Source organism: Pagrus major, chromosome 15 (assembly GCF_040436345.1).
Source record: "Pagrus major chromosome 15, Pma_NU_1.0".
Taxonomy (NCBI): Eukaryota; Metazoa; Chordata; class Actinopteri; order Spariformes; family Sparidae; genus Pagrus; species Pagrus major.
In genome coordinates, this window is record NC_133229.1 from 12647283 (window position 1) to 12668585 (window position 21303).

Below are 21303 nucleotides of genomic sequence, written 5' to 3' on the forward strand. Positions count from 1 at the left end.
GCTTCAAAAACATGGCACTGAGTAGGAGTGAAATCTGATTACCCACCAGCTGCATGTAAACCCAGGTTTTACAGTAACTTGGTTATTGCAGTGCATGTAAATGCATTCTCCGATTTCCTGCTGTAACCCAATTTCTCCCATTAACCACGTTTCTAGTGTGCATGTTAATGTAGTGACTGTATGTCAGGAGAACTGCAATTCCCACGCAACCCCTTTATGAACAGGAGTTGAATCAGCAGGACAGTCAGACATCAGTGCCTGAGAATCCTGCTCTTTTGACATCTCTGCTTTGATGTGGACCCCCTCCCACTGTCCTTGAGTGTGGGTGGAGAGTTGGGGCTTAGAACGAGAAAGAGGGGTGGAGTGGTGAAGGATGAGAGAGCATGAGGAAGTTACCCATATGTAAGTGGGGGCTTTCCTGGAAGGACATCACTCTCTGTGTGTAACTGTAACTACGGCCGTAGCAGAGCACTGTGCCTTATCATCCTGCACAACGTCCACCTGAAACAATATTTGCACATGAGTGTTCAATTTAACATTTGGGTGACCCCTTCATCGCAGTTACAAAATACGCCGCAGCATGGTAGCTCAGGCCAACCCATAATGCAGCATGTGACTAAAGTGGTGGGGAGCATTTTGGAGCACAGAACAATTATCATGGGAAAAAAATCTAGCTCTCAGAAACTTAATCTGATGAGAGAAATGCAGTCACAATATAAAATGTCATATTTAATCATCATTATCGCTTAATTAGCCCAAGAGGCCCCTAAATCTCTCTAAGCACTGCCACTGTTTATATTAAAAGAGCATTCAGAATGAGGACAATGCAAACTGCTTATTCTGCGTTAAGCTTCTTTGGATTAATGTTCTGCAGAGAAGTTTGTGGACTGGAGTTATGCACTGTGCTGGTATTTTAAAACTCAGATCAGGGTCTCATTGGAAACAGGCTGTGTCTGCTTGCTGGGCAAATCTGCTACCCTGTGTTTATGGACCCAAATATATGAACCATGTCACACATGGCTTTTTAGGTTTTTCTACCAGTGACTAATGATAACAGGCTGTTAGGCCAAGACAAAAAAAAAAGAAAATTCTGTGTTTAAATTGACAGAAGTTCTGAATTTTATTGAAACATTTAAAAAGAAAAAAAGAAATGTTAAAAGTTTGAATGATGTAACACGCTGACCTTATGCAAACCTAACCAAACAACCTGGAAAGCATTATTCTCTGCAAATAAACTGCACTGCTGTTGTTAAGGCCATGCTAAGGTGGGCTTTCCTGACAACACAGGGCAAGTTTGGCGCACAGCTACAATAGTAATTTTTCCATCTAATTCCAGCTAATCTAGCAAATTTGAAGCAAACTTTGGAAAAGTCTCAAAAACAAAACAAAAAAAAAGAAAAAGAAAACTTTTTGAAAACTTTTCCACCAGCTTCTTTGGAATTAATAAAATAAATAATAAAGCTTAGTTTTGTCCAAAACTGGCGAAAAGGCTGTTCTAATGTTTGTAATAAATAGTAGAAGAAGTAGAATTGGTGAAACAACCAGCTGTTTGCCGCCAACCACCAATAATCCCTGAAGAAGAAGAAAGAAAACCAGTGGCTTGAGCTATCGACAAAGGAATCGACAGAGGTAAATGGAGAGGAAGGAAGGAGGAATCTGTTAAGATGCTTACAGCGGAAGCTGCTTCTTCCTCTGATTCATCATTTTTCCTTGATTTTTTTTTTTTTGCTTTATCACAAGCAAGTAGGCTATATAGTTAAATGTTTCTTTATTATTTCTATTTCCGCACAAGGAATTTTATTTTGAAAACTGACCAGGTGCTCCACGCAGTGCCTGTGTCTGTCTTCCTGCTTCGCTTGATCTGCAATGTGCAGGTTGATGCAGCTTCTGTCCACAACTTTTTCAAAAAAAGGCAAAATCACCTTTAACGAGCGTAAAAACTTTAATGTGAAACTTTAATGTTCCATCAACATTTTCTAATGCAATATTTCGAAATATACTGAAAAAATTGTTGACAGAAACACAGCATTTGACATCGGTCCACAGGAAAACCCACAGAGCTCAAATGTACACATGACACGGCCCCACTTCTTTCAAATTGAAGCAAAGAGCAGAGAAAAATAAGGACATCCTCAGTAATTCCTAAAACAAGGCATTCTGGTCAGGCTGAACACTTAGCATGAGTTCAAGAGAGTGTGTGCCATCTCCCAGACCAGATTGTGGTAAAGGGGAACAGTCACATGAATGTGATCCGTGCTCAGGCTCAGGCTCAGGCCCTAATTATATGGGAAAAGAGTGTGGTGTGACAGCTATGGCGGGGATTGCGGTTGTGTCCTAAGAGACTGCAGCTGACCCTGCGGAGAAAGAAGAAGGAGAGAAAGTGAGACAACATAAAGAGACGACATGAGGAGAGCAGAGAAGAGCTGACATGGAGGGCAGGATGGCAGGGAGAGGAGAGGAGAGGAGAGGAGAGGAGAGGAGAGGAGAGGAGAGGAGAGGAGAGGAGAGGAGAGGAGAGGAGAGGAGAGGAGAGGAGAGGAGAGGAGAGGAGAGGAGAGGAGAGGATGCATAAATGTGAAAAATATAGGACAAAGGACAAAAGAAGAAAAAGAATGAAAGTGTGTGTGGGGGTATGTGTGCAATAATAGGGGGGTGGGTTAACAGTGGAGTCAGACTGTCCTATGTGTTGCTGCTGAGTAAGGCCAGGGGCTTTCAGGAAGGATTTAAAGAGCCACAGCAACACCACAAAGCACCAGGGGGAAGGGGGTTGCCCAGCAGGGGCCAGGGGGAGGGAGGGCGAGCGGGGAGAGGGGAGAGGGGAAGGCTGGCTGGAGTGGCTACTCTGATCAGGATCCATTTCCAGCCTGGGCCTTGGAATTCCTTTGTTCCTGTCACAGGTCTCCGTTTCCCCCTCGCCTTAATCCCAGCCTGCCTCACGCCCAGTAACACAGAGTGGGGCAGGTAACTCTGCCACAGGCATGCCTCTCTATTTACAGACCAGTCCCCACATAGCAGCCACTCATATAAATAGTAATAGCTGTGGTAGCACTGAGAAGAAACAAGGTGGGTTAATGCAGGATGTCACTACAAAAATGCTTCTGTGCTTCAGAAAAGTGCTGTGAAATGTCACAGTGGGAGGCTGAAAGGTTGGCATGCATTCAGTCTCTCAAAAATAGACACCCCACACACATGCAATGGTTTGTATGACTGTGCATTTGTACAGAGAAAGTCTCATTTTGAAAGAACTGTTTTTCCAAAACTGTTTTAGCCTGAGGCTGCAGGCCTTTAGAGAGCCAGAGAAGCCAAACAAAGCTAAATCTATGACAGGGCAGAGCAAAAATTAACCATCTCCCTTTCGGTCTCTACACATCCTCCGCATTCTTCACTGGGAGGGAGATGGTCATTCGTAAACACATTCTCCAACAGTAAAGCTATCCAGCAACACTTGTGCTTTTCCCGCAATGGCCGTGGCCAGGCTGCCTTAAGCCCCCTTCATAGGGCTGCCAAGAGGAGTCAGTGGTACACTGTGCAGCACTCGCAAAGCCCTCTCCCACGGCTATTAGTGACCATTCATCTGGGGAGCCTGGGAAAATGCCTCTCCAGCCTGCCGTGGCCATGGGGAAACAGGCTGGCAGGTGTTCCCTCCCCCTAAGCCCTGGCACCTGTGCAGGGAGAGGAAGAAGGAACCAGCTCTGCCATGGGCTGAAAAGGGACCCTAGGTACCACTCTGCCAGGGCTCCTCGAACTCCTCTGACTGGTAGGAAGACTCTCAAACACCGGGCTAAAGCATACCAGACCTCTGCCTCACAGGGAGAGATCAGTGTGGCTGTATCGATGCTAACAGTAGGCGTGAGACATCTGGTAATGTGCTTTGGCAGTTTGAAATGGCATGTTAACTAAATCCGTGTAAAATGGGCCATCTCAGTTTACACTCCACTCATACACACAAATATATACACCATTATGGAGTGCAACATCAGTATCCCCTTGAGGTAAAACAATACTAGAGCGAAAGCAAATGAAAATCAAGATAGCACACAATCAGCAGTTTAAGTAAACAAATCTAATCTAATGCAAAAAGTAGACGTGTATTGTTCCTGGCAAACAGTCTCTTGGGAAGTCTGTACAGCATGTTGTGTTGTCAAAGAGGGTCATGTCTGAAGTGAACAGGTTTTTGCATTTCAGTGGCATCTCATGAAGACAACTGCGACACTTTTGCTGTCACACAGACCATAACCACTGGCTCCCTTCCTCAAATATCATATCAAATGACAAAAAAACTATTCCTCAAAGCACAGAGAATCCATTATCCACTCATTTTCAATCTGTAATTACTCTGAGAAATGTGGGTGTGTTCAACACGGTCTACCAGGGAGAATGCGAGAGTCCTCTCCCAAGCTCCTCGTTCCCTGGGCTTCTAAAGTCTAGCATGTCCATTCTGCTTGTCCAGAGCCAAAATGTTTGGTGGGAAAAGTTCCCTCTGTTCATCTCTCTAAAAACATAAATAAATCACATCACTATGAGCTAATCATGAAGTCTCAAGTAGCCTGGGTAAAAAAAAAATGAAGGGGGGGGCCTGGGGTTGACAGTTGGAAATTGGCCTCTGCAGCTGAGATTGGAAGAAATGTCTTGGATTTATGTTGGCAGAAGACATGGGATAAGCCCCTCTTTGACATGTTCACTTGGTGCAAAACACACCCAACACAGCAAACATATATAAATACAATAACCCATAGAGATAGCTCCGATACAAACACTTGCACTGAAGGACCTTGGAATGTTAAAAGCTGTTGATGGCTCATTTGAAGTGCCAACAGCTGAGGCTGTTACGCTGTTCTTACTGCTGTCTGTTGGCGGAAGCCCCTGTGATTTCACACTGGCACCAGCTCAAACGCCGCCTCATACAAGACCCCACAATCCCCCCCTCCCATACCATCCCACACATAGCACCACACTCCATCCGCCTATTCTTGGCCCCAACATCAGTGCTGCTACCCTCGCCTGACACCTTTCTCTACATGCAACAATGTGCACGTGTTCCAGCACATACACATCTCACTCCAGGATATCTGCACTTAAATAACATAACAAGACACACACCGATGCAAATAGGTCTTCTGCTGAAACGAATACATGCTTCCACTCACTGCTGCGGACAGTCTGAAAGTCCTGCGAGGATTAGCAGGTTAGCATTTGACCTGCTTGCAGAATAGACGACCCCTATACTTAATACCCGCCCTGAGACTTGCTGGGCTTCCCTCCCTAAGCCTATAGTCTGTCCTCCCCTTTTTATGGCTCCTGCCTGCCTGCTTACTTCTCACAGTCACAATCTCCACCTTTACTGCTCTGCTGCCTCCCTCACATGGGACAATGAAAAGACCAAGAATGTCATTACACTCACTTAAGACCTTTAATAGGACTAGAGCACATGAGCTGTGTAGGCCTGTTTTAGGCCGCTATACCTTTTCATGTTCCAAGAGAGGGGAAAATTCTCCGATATGGTGTGGAGTCATGTTCCACTGGTTACATTCTTTTTGGCAAAGCTGCAAGGAGCCTAATCATTTTTACATGCATATTTCCCTGCTGAAATACTGATAGTCCCCTTGTTCGCACACTGGAGCGAATTTGTGCATGTAAGTGTGTGTGTGTGGAGCCTCAGTCTGTGATCTCCATCATTAGAGATGTCTGTCTCTCCTCAGTCTGTCATGGGCAATATGAGACAGGCTTTTCAGTAACTTTACACTGTCAGCCTGTTCACACCTAGCCCAGGGGGAGGATATATCTCTCCAACACACTGTCGCTCTTTCTGATTCTCACTGGCTCTGTCGTGCATGAGCGCCGGTGGTGCATGCATGCAACCCGTCTGCCTGCCTATGCAGACTGTGTGTTTATCAAGAAAATGACAAAAGTTGACTGTGTTCATGTGTATATGGACACACAGTTTAAGTGGACGAGGAGACTAAAGTGGAGGGTAGTCGCGTGAGAGGCAGAGCTGCAGCCACAGGAGAAACTTTATGGGGCCGACTGCCCTGTAATCCCACTCTCACCATCAGGCCTGCCCTGCTGAGTGAGCCCAGTTTAACTGCCCTTAACTGCTACCTGTGACAAACCTGTCTGCCTCACAACACGCAGCTGGGGGTTCCTCTGAAGCTAGACTTACAGTGCTTCAAAGGCATGTGCGTGGGTGGGTGGAGGAATGTCCTCGCGTTGGATAAAAAGGGATGAATTGAAATAGCTTATTCACATTGGATTATAATTTATTGATTTTTCTCTCTGTGTGTATGGTTGTGTGTTTATATGTGTCAGGGCAACTGCTTCTAGTGTTATCCAGTGAACTCCAAGCAAAGAGGTGTGCCAACACTGCACACACCAAAGGAGGGTACCAAACATTAGGCACTTTAATAGACCTACATTTTGTGCCAAGTTAAACACTTCAACACAATGCAAAATTGGCTATCAGCTCTTGCCTACAGGTCACACCCTGGGCGTAGAGAGCAACCATGTCCCAACTAGTTCTGTTGTCTTTCCTCCCACACTCTCCTTAAAAAGGTAGCCATGAAATAAGACTGTTTTGAAACTCTGTTCCCATCCTCCTCCTCAGAGCTCAGTGGCCCACCTCCATGCTCACAGCCATATCTCTGAACTGAGGTCTAAGAAGATAAATAATGGTTTTCAGTTCATGGCCAAAGTAAACTATTTTACTTATTCAAGAGCTGATGATAGACACACCTAAGACAAAGAAAGGGAAGACTAAGATGACTACATTCCAGAGGAATGAGCAACGGTATAATCAAAACTGAATAAATATGACTTGTACTGATTACCAAATAAGCATTTAAACTAATGCTCCAAGTAAACACATGAAGAAGTTAGACACAATAATGGATCATAAAGCAATGAATTATGTCAATTCAGTTATATCATAATAAATACTGGATTATTTGGCTCTAGTATATAGTGTATTAAAGGTTGCAAGATGGTAAGTGGACTGCATTTATATAGAGCTTTTCTAGTCTTATCAACCACTCGAAGTGCTTTACAATACAAGACCGTATTGATACATTCATTCACGCATTCATTCACTGGTGGCAGGAGCAATAATGATTCATTCCCACACTTACACATCGATGGAACAGCCGTCGGGAGCATTTTGGGATTAAGTATCTTGCCCAAGGGGAGCGGGCATCGAACCACCAACCTTCCTGTTAGTGGAGGACCCGCTCTACCTCCTGAGCCCAAGATGATGGTGTATTACCTTTCACAAAAAAGGCTGAAGCAGGTGCCAGCTCCTTCTTCTGTTTGGGCTGTCTTCTATTGTGGAAGGACTCTGAGTACTGCTTAACCCTCTGGTCCACGGAATCTCGAACCATGGCTGTGACATCCTACAAACAGTGTGCAGGTATCTCAGTTAGGGATGGATTTTTCCATAATACACAATAACATCTTATATTGTTAATAAGTTGTTTGTGATCAATTTCCACTATCTGGAGAATCATGAGTTGCGATAAATATGAATATCTCATGAATGACTTGAAAAGTTGATTTTGAATTGCAACAAGGGGGAGCCTGCATCTTTCCAGTCATTCCAAAATCCTAAGCCTGCCTGCCACCATTGCTTAAAGCTTGGCTTGCTCATTGTATCCCCCACAAGAAAAGTTCAATCGGATGTACTTTGGATTCCAAACTAAAGAATGTCAGAGGGAGATGAGGGGTCCCCCTTCAGAACCTGCCGGAGGAAGTTGTCTGCCCCCCCCGAAACAACACATTTACACTCCCATCTCCACGACCACTATCGATCTATGTTTGCCGAACAGTCCGTTTTTCACAAATAAAGGATGTTCACTAAAAAAAGATTGCCTAATGTCAATACAGCAACATGAGAGGACACGGGTTTTGATGATGAACACCGGGAAAGTAGTCTGAAGTAAAAGGCCAGTAAGACAACTCCACAAGTGGCTGGGTGGAGCGATGAGTGAACAACAATGAAAACCCCTGAGAAGAATAGACAGAAGGCTCAAAGTCATTTCAGATTCCACGCTGCTGCTGTCTTTTGAAAAGGCCCCCAGCAGAACACAAGCCATATATTCACTCACACACTTATTCACACCCACGCCCTTCTCCCGGTTTCTGTACCTCGATGTGGTCCGTAGTAAACCAGCTGGCGTCCTCTCGGCCGCCCAGGGGCAGAACGTGGAGATCCACCAGCACGGCAAAGTTCCCACACTGTAACACAAAGAGGAAGGACAGCCACAGGTTGCTAAGGGGCATTGAGCTCACAGACAACAAAGGAAATCAGAGTGTGGGTGATTGACAGCGAGACAAACCACAACGACCCCCTGTGTCCTCAAACATCACCCCAGGCCTCTCTCGGCAGTCCCTTCCCTCCTGTTTCTCTGTCTAGCCATCTCTTTACCAATCTCTTTTTACAAAAAAGTAAGGCCCTGTCTGTCTCCTCAAATTTCCCCTATCTCAGCGTAAAAACTATTTTCTTGTTCTACAAGTGTTGCAATGTAGTCAGTGCCTCAGGTCCCACAAGCTGCTCAGAAAAGTCTAAAGATGTACCACATAAATGGCGATTATCCTACTTTGGATCAGAGTGGTGATAAAACCCTGCAGATCTACACTAAAGCATGTTTCTGCACTATAACTTTTGAGTGCTGTAGAGAGCTGAGAAGAGGGCTGCAGAGTGGATTCCTCGAGCACTACGTCATCGTGTCAATGACAATAAGCTACAAGGGACAGGGAGGCCAGAAATGCCGCGGCTGGTTAAGTTGCTGTTACATCTTTCTCAGGCCAGCCTGATTATGGTTTACACATGAGTGCAAATGCTGCCCGCTGCACAGAGCAAATGCATGTGGGTCTCGTGTGAACTTCGCCTCTCCCCTGGACAAGGAAGTAATGGATGGACTGAGACCACCCACAACATGACACAGTGGAGCAACAAGCAGTGCCCTAAAACCCCAAAATGATAATGCAGCAAAAAGCATTGAACTGAACGTGGGCAGCAAAGACACATGAAGACAAAACCAGGCACAGAACTGGAAAAGAGTGTGTAAAAAACAGAGATTATTCATTTAGAGTACTTATGCACACTGAAAGCTTTGTTTTAAGCCAGCCTCATCCCCTGAGCTGCAGTATTGCAGACAGAATGACTAAACTCTACAACCCAGACTTGAAGGATGTGACGTGAGAGAACGAATTAGAGGGGTGTGTAGGGGAAGGCCCTCGCTGCTTAGGTCCTAATTCTAGACACAAGCTTACACTTCCCAGCTCCTCACTCTCTCCAGTTGTCTCCTCCTCTTGTTTAAAAAGGAGTTCAGTTCGCTCCTTCGTCAAAGAATGAGACCGAGAAAGTTTTATTCACAGTTATAAAACTGAAGTTGGACAGGGAACCTTTCATCAAGTCACATTAAAAGGCTAAACACTGGCTCTGAGCAAATAAAGCTGACAAGTATTCTTCTTTTATCCGTATGAGAGAATTTTCCTCTCATTGTCTTTCTGCAAATAATTACTGAAGTGAAGCTGCTTCCTTGTTGGTCAACTGGGGGAGAGGGCGCCCCCATATGACCGATCAGTGAATGTCAATCAATTTCAGTCACAGCTAGCGCTGTTCCTCTGCAAGACATGTCAAGTCCTAAGGCCCTAATGTGTGCCAACTTGTATTTAAGTATGTATATGCCTCAGTGGGACAGTGACTAATGGGAAATTAATGACCTTCTAAGTCGCTAATGACTGCAATGTATTAATCTGTGATCCTCTGACTCATCATTCCACATTTTGACATATGTGAAAAACAGCCCAAATATCAAGATGTGATGATGATGATGATGAATAGAAAATTCTCTGTACAAACTTTGCAAAAATATGAACAAAACATGCTTTCACAAAGACAAGAATGCCATGGACCAGAACAGAGCAGAGCCCCTCAAGTATGAAATGTGTGCTCGTTGCCTGTCAGTATCAACTCATCCCTGCAGATCAGTATTCTCTCCATCCTCCGCCCTTTTGTCTCACAGCGGTCCACGGATGACTGGTGGCCTCAGCTCACTGCCTCCAACAATTACCAGTGTGGGAAAGCCTAGCAACAGAGGGTCAGACCTTGTCAATCAAAACACTGAGACGGACTGGTCGATGGGCCCCACAGTGGTTTCTTGGGGTTGGACTTGACACATGCTGGACATGTTTTGGTATCCTGACTTTAGTCTCCGACTTTAGAGATTTGACACTGGGTATAGGAAAAGGTTTGGGGGTGGGGGGATCGATTCTTATGCATAGTGATTCTCTCTTGAAAGATTATGTTTTGATGCAGAAAGCCAATAATTGGACATTTAAAGGGGCTCTATGTAACTACTATGTTGTGCTCGAAGCTGAATGTTGGTTCAGAAGTCCGCCAACACAAACTAACGTTATCTACTGTTGCACTGAGACCAGACACTCAAGAACTCACATACGGGCAATGAAAAAAAGGGATTAATGCATGAAAATTGGCACAAATTTTTACATAGAGCTCCTTTAAAACCCAAGTGGACGAAATAATTATTATATGTATTATAGTTATTTTGTATAGTAAAAGACTGGGCTGTGCATTCTAGAGCCCAAGCAATGTTTATCAAAAGATATAATATAACAATAAGACATTTTATTTTTTTAAGACATTACAATGCAGAAAAAGATGCTTGGGGTAATTCATAATTATTCAATTCCCCATGAAGTTTACTGTTTCAGTCAATTTAGACAGTTAAGTTTATTGTTAAGGTGGAAAATATCCTGCATCCATTACATATCTTTGTCACAAGTGCTAAAAATGTGTGCATCAGCCAATATACTGGAACTTTTTACTCCAACATATCGAGTATTGGTCTGGCTCTGGTACAGTCCTCACAGTCGAACCAAATGGATGGTGAAATGTATGAGAGATAATTCATGTGCATCTGGTTTACGTTTTAAGCTTGGCTACGTCTTGAGTTCTGGTGAGGATGGCTGAGCATAAGCAGATAACAGAAGTAAATACGTCTTTTTATCTTAATTATAAATCATGACAAATATGCTTGAAAAGCAGCAAGTGGTCAAACTCATGTTCAGAAATCAAACATTTTGATGATTCAAGATGCATCAAATATCATTTTATAACCGCATTTCAATCCGTTTATTGCAATCGAATTGAATCATGAGGTGCCAAGAGATTTCCATCCCTAGTACACGAACTCTGCCACGAGGCCCTGCAGTAAATCTCTCACCTCCATGATAAGTTTTGAAGTCATAGTTAATGGTTGTGTGGGATTGGACTGCTTTATGACGATAGGTGTTTCTAATATTCTGTCCCCTGCATGTAAATCCTAACAGGGACCACAAGATTTTTCTTCAAGGGTACATGGCTCAAAATAAAACAAGCTAAAGACCTAAAGAGCAACACAAGGTTAGTTTGATCAATATCCTGGAATGAAGAGAGCAATATAGGGAGTAGCTGGGCCCTTATGGAGACATACAGCTGGGGGAATCCCCTAAAGTGGTTTTCTGCGCCTCTGATTGAGTCTGTGTTTTGGGCTGAAAGCCAGACATCTAGCGAGCCTTAGACTAACTTCCTTTTATCACATTAGAGCAGCAGACAAGGCTCAACTGGGAACTGGACATTAATGATAAACATTGGTCTGCCGCTCACACAAAAACAGCATGTGATTCCCTGGGCTTCTCAGAAATGGGGGATTTTGTCAGGAATGCAAACTAATGCAGTCACACTGATAGAAAAACAATTAATTTGTTTAGCAAAAACTTTCAGTTTGGTGGAGGTGCACATTTCCCGCTGAAGTGTCAATCTTTGAGTCAAGGCTGTGCTGTTTAGGTGCAGCTATCAGAGCTTTTACAAAAGATGTTTGTGTTGAGTGTGGCAGATAAGACAAAAACGCAGCAGAATCTAATTTTACACAAAAGCTCTGACTACAATCACATCATGTGGTCTAAATTTGTCAACTCCCAGCACAAAGAGTGACCTGTAGATCTCTTGGCTGAACTCTGTCATGAACTATGACCTCCATGTATTCCCTTTAAAGCCCAGCTATGGCCCTTCTTTAGTGAGATCTCTGCAAGCAGCCTGATACTTTGTAGATGCAGTAATACAGACCCTGAGCAGACCCACCGAAAATCCAGTATGCCAAAACAAAAACCAGGATAAACAACTTCAAAACAGTCCTCTCTGCAAATACTACCATGTATTCCTTTCTTTATAACACCAGCTCTACAGTATCATGAGCAGGAGCCTAAAGGATTTAATTAACCTGACATATCCATTTGTCAAATTCATGAGCTATCCTATTTTGTGTACTTTGTGTGCTTTGACAAATTTAAGGCAATACTCTGAGCAACTGTCGCTGTTGTTGGACAGAAAGGTTTGATAAAGGGCCAAGTTCCAGAGGAAGTTACTCTTTTCATACATACTAAAGTGGGCCAGCACGGCTTTGTCCTCTGTCTTGCACAGGCTTTTTAGAGTTATGAACAGAGGCTGAATGCTGAATGAGAGGCTGCAAGGAGCGCTACTTAATACCAAATCCTTTATTGTGCCATCTTTTGTGTGCTGTCACACAGTGAATGAATAGGACCGAGTCTTCCTGCAGGCTAAGCTCAACTTCTCTATCCTAATTCTCCCCACCGCCAATCTGATATCCATGACCTGCAGGAAAAAAGGGGTTAACAGAGACAAAAACATTAGTAACATCTGAGTCTGAGGCTGCCCGCGCAGTCTGCAGCACAACATGAGAAAATTCCATTATATTTTCTGTCTGTAAATAAACAAATCCTGACTCGAGTCCGCTGACGGCTCCTTTCCCTTTCTAGTCTTCAGGGCTCTGGTCTATATCACTCTCAGTTCCCAAAACACTCTCTACCTTCCCTTATCTCTCTCCCAGACCCGGCTCTCCATCCTCCCGCCTGTGCTGCTCCAAGTTGGGCACAGGGCCCAAACTCCTCAAGCAGCTTCACCCGCCTCCCCACCTCGCTGCCCTTTGCCATCGCTATCGCGCCGTATAAGAACCAGACCTTCTCGGACTGCACTTAGCTCAGAGGCTAACACTAACCAGCCGCAGATGTTTACACTGGGAGAGAAGGGGCAGCAGATGCGGTCTCACTCAATAAAACTTGCATCTCTCCCACTCTCCCTTTGTCTCTCTCTTTTTCTGACTTTCTCTCTCTCTCTTTCTGCAACTCTGCAAAGAACCCAGGGGAGCCTTTTAGATCTGTGGGTGTGACAACCTTGCTCTCAGGCTTTATTTGCCTCATTCCCAGCTCTTTCTGTGCTGTGAGTCACCTGGGTTTCCCCTTTTTAAAAAATAAAAAATAAAAAAAGACATTCTCTTTTCCAATTCTTCAAACCGCCAGATACCAAGTGGTGAAGCTTGAGACATGATTATTACTGAGGCGAATGTTATTTACAGATACTGCACGGAAGTGTTTTGTTTGCAAAGCTCCTTTCATTCAGGTGAATGTTAGCACACCTGAGGCCTCTTTATTTGATGATAAAAAGAGACACAACCCAAGAGTGGAATTCAAGCAGCAAGAACAGACAGGAATATCTCCAGGTAACACTCAGCAAACAAAACTCAGGCAGACACATCCTTAAGAAATTGGTAGATAGAGAGAAATAGCAGGCTGAGAAGTGTTTGGCCTCATTAGGAAATGTGAATTCTGTACAGAAATGTGGGGCAGTCCTGAGCTGAAAGGGGGCACTTGTCACCTTCTCTTGTGAAAGATTCCCCAAGTTGGAAAGTGTCAAAATGTTTCTAATCAGATTGCAACGACTTTGTACAGAGGCGAGATGTGTGGTCTGATATGAGCTCATCTATACAGTGACAACAACACTAAACAGCACATAAACCTCTGACATTAAACTGCTCTGTGATACCTCAATCTTTTGTTCTTAAAAAACTCCGCCTCAACCGACTACATTAGAAAGTCAGCAGTGCATATTGCTAATAGAAGGCAGATTGCAGGGCTCTGCAGCAGTAATGTCCTGGCAGACAGCGAGCGCTTCAGCGGATCAGTGTTTTAGCCTGCAGGCCCTTTTCGGGAGGTCTGAGAAGTGGCAGGTCACTATATAGTCTAAGCCTATTTGAGAAGGAGCATACCAGCACCTCCTGCAGTTCCTCAGAGCAGGGAGGGAGCTGCTTTGAAAACATCTTAGGAGAAAGAATCATAAAACAAACTGCTGAACAGCCCTACTAAACATAGCATGGTGAATCCAGGAACATAACTCATAATTGCTCCAATAATCCTCACTCTCTGTGCAGACTTTCCAACATTGCCTTTATGGAAACTATGTCTTTTTCAGATTTTTGTTCAATAATATTCTGAGAAGTCAATTCATTCATTAAAAAAACGGGGTGGTAGTGGTGTTTTGTTTTGCGAAAGAGGAGCCCAGACTAGTGCCTTGAATGCTATTGTTTGGTCTGATCCCGTCTAACATACTTGTTTGTGGTTAGCTGGTTAAGCATGGTAGAGGCTGTGTGCATTTTCTCAGGCAGAGTAACACAACAGTATCATTATGTGCCCAGTGGGAAGGAACCTTCCGTGAACCTCCAGGGTTTTACTCTCCCACAACCAACTGAGGGGGGTGGTGGTGGGGTGGCCTGTATGCAGGCATGCATATGAAACAAATAAAGGGAGTGAATGCAATATCTGGTCAACTAGGCACACATGGCATTACGGAGGATGTGAGAGATCAGTGCAAATGTCTGCGGCCCTCGTCCAAAAACTCTCAATAAATGAAACATCAACAAAAGAGAAAGCAGTGGCTTTTCCTGCACTTAACAAAAACATCTGATGCGCATTATTCCTGACAGAGCATCAGACCGAGGATGAACCAATGGCTTTTTAATAGAATGAGTTTCCTCTGCTCTGTATGGCCGTGCCGATTAACAAAAGGCTCTCGGGGAGGCAGTCAGATGAGATTTGCAAAAGGTGACCAGAAACTCTGAATAAAGTGTTCTGAGGGATGAATAATAACATCAGAATGTGAGGCAGGACAGTTGAAACATGTACCTGCACTTCCCCCTAGTGGTCAAAGAATTTGTTACTGAGAAGGACAAAACCATCAGTAAAGAAGATGTTTTAAAACAAAAAATGAATAAAGTAAATTTTGGAGGAGAAAGCACACAGTACATTCCTGCATTGCATATTTTACCCTTCTGCACAACAGCTTTTCAGTGGTTTGGTATAGACCATAATAACTCTAGCCACTTGAGCCACTTGACTGTCTGTCGCAGTTCTACTGTTTGGCAATAACACAAACATAGTTGTTTATCATGAACACTGACAAAAGCTGAGAAGCTTTAATCAAATGCAGATTCATCTTCTTTAGTATCTAGTATGCATATTGTGTGGGGAAACATTTTGTTTAAAGTAATTATGAGGCTATGTGGTCAGTGAAAAGCACCCAAAAGCTATTTTGCTTGAAAACAATAGATTTTACAGCACATGCCATATGTACATGTTCAAAAGATACAAAAGAATGTATTTGTGAACATGTCTGGATGAACAGCTTTTCATTTTGGTACCATTCTTTTGTGATTAGACCATCTTGCTTTGTTACACGTTTTCATGCCAATCTAAACATACAAACTTTGCAAAGAAATAGGTTATAAGCCGTTGACTTGACTTAACCGGTTTATACAATAGAACATAGGTACAGAATTGAATAAAGTTTGCTGAGGAAGGTTCTCAGCAAACATAATTCAAAAATCTACACTTTGCGTACAGAACTTCTCCAAAACTCGTTAAACAGACAAATACATTAAGTATAAATGTGGAGTTAAACACAACACTTAGTATTATATTTTTTTACGTTATTTCCTCTATGTATGTCCATCCCAAGCCTTATTCAATAGTAGGCTTACAAAATTAATGTAGAGCCTTTTTTTTTTTTTACATTTTAGTATAACAAAATATTATTTAATATAACACTATAATACCCTATAACTCAGCATTTTTCTTTATTAAAACACTGCAGTTGGCTCTGTACACTAATTAATTTTCACTTACCTTAATAACAACTTTGAGAGGAGCCATTGCAGTGAACACAGCAGTCAGCTTGTTTCACCTGGAAGAAGTGTATAGTGATGGATTACACATAGTGGCCTAAAACCTACTCTCTCCAGCAACTATACATAACATGTCACTAATACTGTCAGGCTTAGTTTACCACACTTTCCGGAGAAAATAACACTAACGTTAGTCTATTATTGAGTGTCAATGGTTAAGCTAGTTTCGAGGAATATTTCTGGGATATTCAACTCTTTCAGAGATTAACTTTGTATGATGATATTTGTTAAATAATATTGAATAACCTACAGAGATTTTTAATGGTTGTCCTACCCAAGATAATGTCAATCCTGACGTTAACCGACAGCCTAACCTAGCTAACAAAGGTTGGTTAACTTTTGTGTTAACGTTATATCCATTAAGTTCGCTCTAATATATTCAGACTGTGCAAATCAATCTAGACTAAATTAACATCGCTCCTTCAAATGAAGCTAGTCTACAGCTAAAGCATTTTCGTCGTAATATCTCATTAGAGTTTATCTAGCTTGCTACCCAGTAGGTTAACTTCTCGGTTCATTTAATCTGAACAGCTGGGCTCACAAAACGAATGGCCAGTTCTAAGAAACAACATGGTGGCTCTAACGTTAAGCCATTATTATCACACGACACGTTGATAACACTGCACAGGTCTTACATTTGGTCGATATAACGTTGTGTAAGAACCTTAAAATGAACAACAAATTTCATACCGCCAACAGTTTTGAAAGGGGGGCTGCAGGAGATGACGTCACAACCACTTTGTTTGTAGTCCAAGAACGGCAAAAGCTTTCAGCGGATGACTTTTGCCAAAAAATATACCGCGGAAACACTGATTAAGGTAACAAAACAAGTGTCCATCTCTGTTATTCAGCGGGGTAGTAGAGTTATGAAGTAATATGTTGAATATCTGTCGTTACAGTAACAATTTCTAAAAACGGCCAAAAGAATGCGACCGTTAATCGAACAGGACCCCACTGGGACCCCAACGCTGTGATCGCTGCCATGGAAACGACTTGCATATTGAAGAAGCCTGTATCAACGTCGACGTTACACGTTATCTACATGTGTCTAAATATGATCTTTAGTCAGATAATAGCGAGTATGATATTCAATCAACATTGTTTTGTTAGTTATAGTGTACTATGGTAACGGTTGTATCAAGTTTTTGTTTATTTTCTGGTCAGGCACTGCTGTAAGTGTCACTATCCGAGTCGTGGCAAGCAAAGGCGCTTAACGTGGAAGCAGGAAGGTGGCGTTTTCTGTCAAATTATACAGTACAGACAGTTTAAAGGACACTATAGTCGCTTATAATTCGTCTTTCTTTCGTCATTTAGTAAGTAAACTCACTATTGAACGTTATGCCAAGCAACTCCTGTAACGTTTTCCTGTCGACAACGATCCTCCGGTGAATCTGCTGTGCCAGTGCTGTCAGGAAATGTTGGTTCAATGATGTCTCGGCTCGTCAAGAAAGCTCCATCTCTTTGTACGGATCAACCACTGGACAACACTGATATTTGTAACAAGCTTCATTTGCTTCGTCAGCTCCTGACATCTTGCTTTGGCCCGAGAGGAAGACTAAAACAGGTCCATAACAACATTGGAGGGCACGTTGTAACCACCTCAACCTCCTCAGTTCTCCTGTCAGCTGTTTCCTCCTCACAGCCTTTCATCAATCTGATCAAAACCTCCATTCTCAGCCACGTCTCTCGTTTCAGTGAATGTGGTTTGTTTTCTGCTATTCTTTGTTTGTCTCTCATTGAGCAAGCAAAGCAGTCTGGTCTCAGAGGAAATGTGGTTATCAAAGTGAACAAGCACTTGCTGGATTTGTGTACTAGTTACCTACAACAAGAGGACTGTGGTGTTAAAGTGAAGCTGGATTTCTGCAGCAGCCAGAACTTGATCAAATTAGCTCGCAGTAGTATCTCCAGCAAACCAGCGTGTGTGCTAACAGAGCAGGAGACACTTCACATCAGCAGGTTGGCTGTCCAGGCTTTCTTGCTGACAGTTCCCTGTAACAGCCCAGGTACTGTCAGACTTGGCAAAACAGTGATTGTCTCTGTTGAAGGCCACTCTGTGCTTAGCTCTTCAGTGTTTCCAGGTCTAATGGTGGACACGCCTGATGTCTTGCACCTCAACAATATAGAGAACCTGCATTCAAATCCACTGCGCATGGTTTTGTTTAGTGCATCTCTTGCTGGAGATCTTTCTGAACTAGGAGATGGGAGAATTGAGGTGCATCCGGGTGTAGACACAGACTCACAGATCTTAGATCAGCTCCTGGAGCTCGGCAAACAAGTGGATAAAGATGAAGTGAAGCTCTTTGTATGCCAGAAGGTGATCCACCCAGTTTTACAGCAATACCTGAGGAGTCGTGGTATCATAGTGATAGAGCGACTGGGAATCACTCTCATGGAGCCACTTACTCAGCTGACAGGTAAGCCTCTAAATGTTTTAAATCCTGGGTGGACCCATCAAGACAAATCTCATATAAGCAATCCCTTTAAAACTACAGGTTTTTTAAATAAGCGTTGAGATCCCAAAACATCAAGATGGCGGCATTTGTGGCAGCCTTTATGGCTCCTCCACTGTTATTTACTTTAAATATTAGTTTCACATGCCATCCAATTTTTGCTCTTTGTTACATCTCACTTCTTTATCCACAACACAGTCCATGTCTCATTACAAAGTTGTATATCCCATTTCAAAACCATCATAACTAACTGTAAATAGATCTATTTATTTATTTCTAATTTGGGACTTATTATGCTGTTTTTATTTGATTTTTTTCCATTTGTGGAGCAAAAGTCAAGAAACATTCTTTGTATGCTTGCATACTTGGATAATACAACAGATGCTGATTTTGATATGAAAGTATTTTATCCAACTTTGAAGCTACTTAAAGGTTTGAGTTTTACAATTTGACACATTAAAGTGTGTTTACAAGTGTTGGGGAGTGCTACTGCATATGTGGAAAAAATAGCCTTAAACCTTTTTTTGGCTACAAAGGAAGCTGCATTTAATCTAATATATTGCCTCCAGTGATGTCACTCAGTGGCTCAGTTGCATTGTGGGTAATGTAGGGGCCAGGGTCTGAAAATCTGTTGGACTCTATGGACAGTCTAAAAACAAAAGATCAAGATCGTTACAGCAGAACCACAGCTATTGCCTTGATTATTCCGTGCATTCTTCTTTCTTTTTCAAAACACGGAGCCTACATTACCCACAATGCAACTTAGACATTGGGTGACATCACTGAGACCTTTTTTTTTTTAGATTACGTGCTGCTTCCTCTGGAGCCAAAAGGCTTTATACAATTTTATTCCACAAATGTAGTAGTACTCCCAAAGACCTGTCAACACATTTTGATGTGTAAAATTGGCGGAGTTACCCTTTAATAATTTATGCAGGAGCATTGGGGATTCCTGGGGATATAATACTGGAATGTGTGTAAATGTGATCTTTGCCATTTTTGCATTCCTTCAGTTGTGAAATCATGAAAATACATATGTACAGTGTACTGTCCAGTTTTGCGTATCTTGTCCTGCTCTGACTGTGACGTCCTCTTTCATTTCTGTCCACGTAACAAACAGGTGCCCAGCCTGTGGCCACACTACATACCACAATCCCACCCCAGGCCTATGGGAAGGTAAGGGATCTCACTATTAGGCAGTTTGGATCCAAGACAATGCTGCATTTACAGCCTCCTGGGGAGTCAGCGATCTGTACGATGACCCTCTGTCACAGGAACGAGACAATGTTAAGTGAGCTGAAGGTAAGAGGAAGTGAGGCGTGTGCTGAGACTGTACTGTCGGCTTCTGGGGTTTTACTTCTTTCTGTGAATATGATTAATAATAAATGGCTCCATAAAACTCAACTGGTAAAGTATTTCACAAGCAAAGCCGTAGGGACAGACTCAATCCTTCTACAGCATTTTTGATAAAAGCATCCATCCATGAACTGGAATCCAACATCAGCTTGGAATGACCGATGAACTGATGTGTTAGTTTCTGTTTGTTAAAGGTGGTGTGCCAGAAGACAGAGCATGTGTTGAGGCTCACCCTGAGGGAACCCTCCGCTTTACTCGGAGGTGGGTGTACTGAGACCCACTTAGCTGCTTATGTCAGACACAAGGTGAGAACCACTGTTTAGTCTTAAACCAGTCCAGTATTATTGATTCAACTTATCTCCACAGCAACCTCATTTAAACATGTCTTCGTTATACCATATTTTTAGAGCATGAATGAAGTCACAGAGGCAGTATCAGCGCTAGGGTGCTCACAGACAGACTACCTTCTTGGCGTAGAGGGATTCTGCCGCTCTCTGGAGTCTGTGGCCGCAGCGCTGGAGCACGACGGTGGGAATTCTTTAATCGACCTGACTCATGCTCACCACTGGACTCTCCCTGCAGATGTCATGAAAGAACACATGGAGCACAATTTGGACTCCTGTGGCTGTGGACTGGTGGAAAGTAGCCCAAATAAGAAGTGGACTTATCTAAACACTAAATACCCACAGATCTCACCTGCACCACTGGCCAGCGACACCGCTGTGCAGCCACATGTGCTTGACTCCTTCACTGCTAAAGTCAATGCATTGCAAGTCGCTGTAGAAACTGCAAATCTTGCCCTGGATGTGCGATATATAATTCAAGATATGAACTAGCAGAGCAGATGTTTTATTCAGTGTGGAACTCTTTGTAAAGTTTGTAAAGACCAAAATGAGGAATTAATTCAGTTTTTAATTTTCAACTGTAATATTCAGTTCAGACACTAGATGTTAGTATTGTCTCAAGTGAAATTGTCTCAAGTGCAATTTGATTGCGCTCTGGTGTCAGTCAGTGGGAATGTCTTGCCTCTGTCCTGTTGTTATATTGTGATTTACCACTTTGTTCAGTCATTAAAGGGTAACTCCAGCAATTTGACACATTTAAGTGTGTTGACAGGGTTGGGGAGTACTACTATGTGAACAAAAATGTATAAAGCCTTTTGTGGCTCCAGAGGAAGCTGCATGTAATCTGATAAACTGTCCAGTGATGTCACTCAGTGGCAAAGTTGCATTGTGGGTAATGTAGGCACCAAGTTTTGAAAAGGACAAAGAATGTGTGTTAAAGGTGGTGTCCCTGGTTCTGCTGTATCGATTTTGATCATTTGTTTTTAAACCGTCCATAATGAGTCTAATGGTGTTATAGGAGTACAATGCTGGACCAGTGGATTATTTTTCAATACCTGGCACCTACAT

At 42.9% G+C, this 21303-nt stretch overlaps 2 protein-coding genes across 4 annotated transcripts in view; one reads left to right on the forward strand and one right to left on the reverse strand.

The window, feature by feature from the left end:
* Positions 1 to 17439, reverse strand: part of slx4ip (SLX4 interacting protein) — a 36576-nt gene extending 19137 nt beyond the window's left edge. For 2 of the 3 annotated variants that reach the window (XM_073481368.1, XM_073481366.1), the window contains exons 1-4: positions 16721 to 16778; positions 16027 to 16084; positions 8134 to 8223; positions 7256 to 7382 (exon numbers count right to left, since the gene is read on the reverse strand). In XM_073481368.1, coding sequence (XP_073337469.1) covers positions 7256 to 7382; positions 8134 to 8223; positions 16027 to 16053 — 244 coding nt within the window. In that variant the 5' untranslated portion in view covers positions 16054 to 16084; positions 16721 to 16778. Of the gene's footprint in view, positions 1 to 7255; positions 7383 to 8133; positions 8224 to 16026; positions 16085 to 16720; positions 16779 to 17412 lie in introns of those variants that run through there. The other variant, XM_073481367.1, reaches the window with a different exon arrangement.
* Positions 17324 to 21026, forward strand: mkks (MKKS centrosomal shuttling protein). The gene is made up of 4 exons (XM_073481365.1): positions 17324 to 18499; positions 19656 to 19837; positions 20086 to 20196; positions 20299 to 21026. Exons 1-4 carry the CDS (start codon positions 17512 to 17514, stop codon positions 20725 to 20727), a joined length of 1710 nt encoding a protein of 569 aa, XP_073337466.1. The 5' UTR covers positions 17324 to 17511; the 3' UTR covers positions 20728 to 21026.
* The last annotated feature ends 277 nt before the right edge of the window (positions 21027 to 21303 follow it).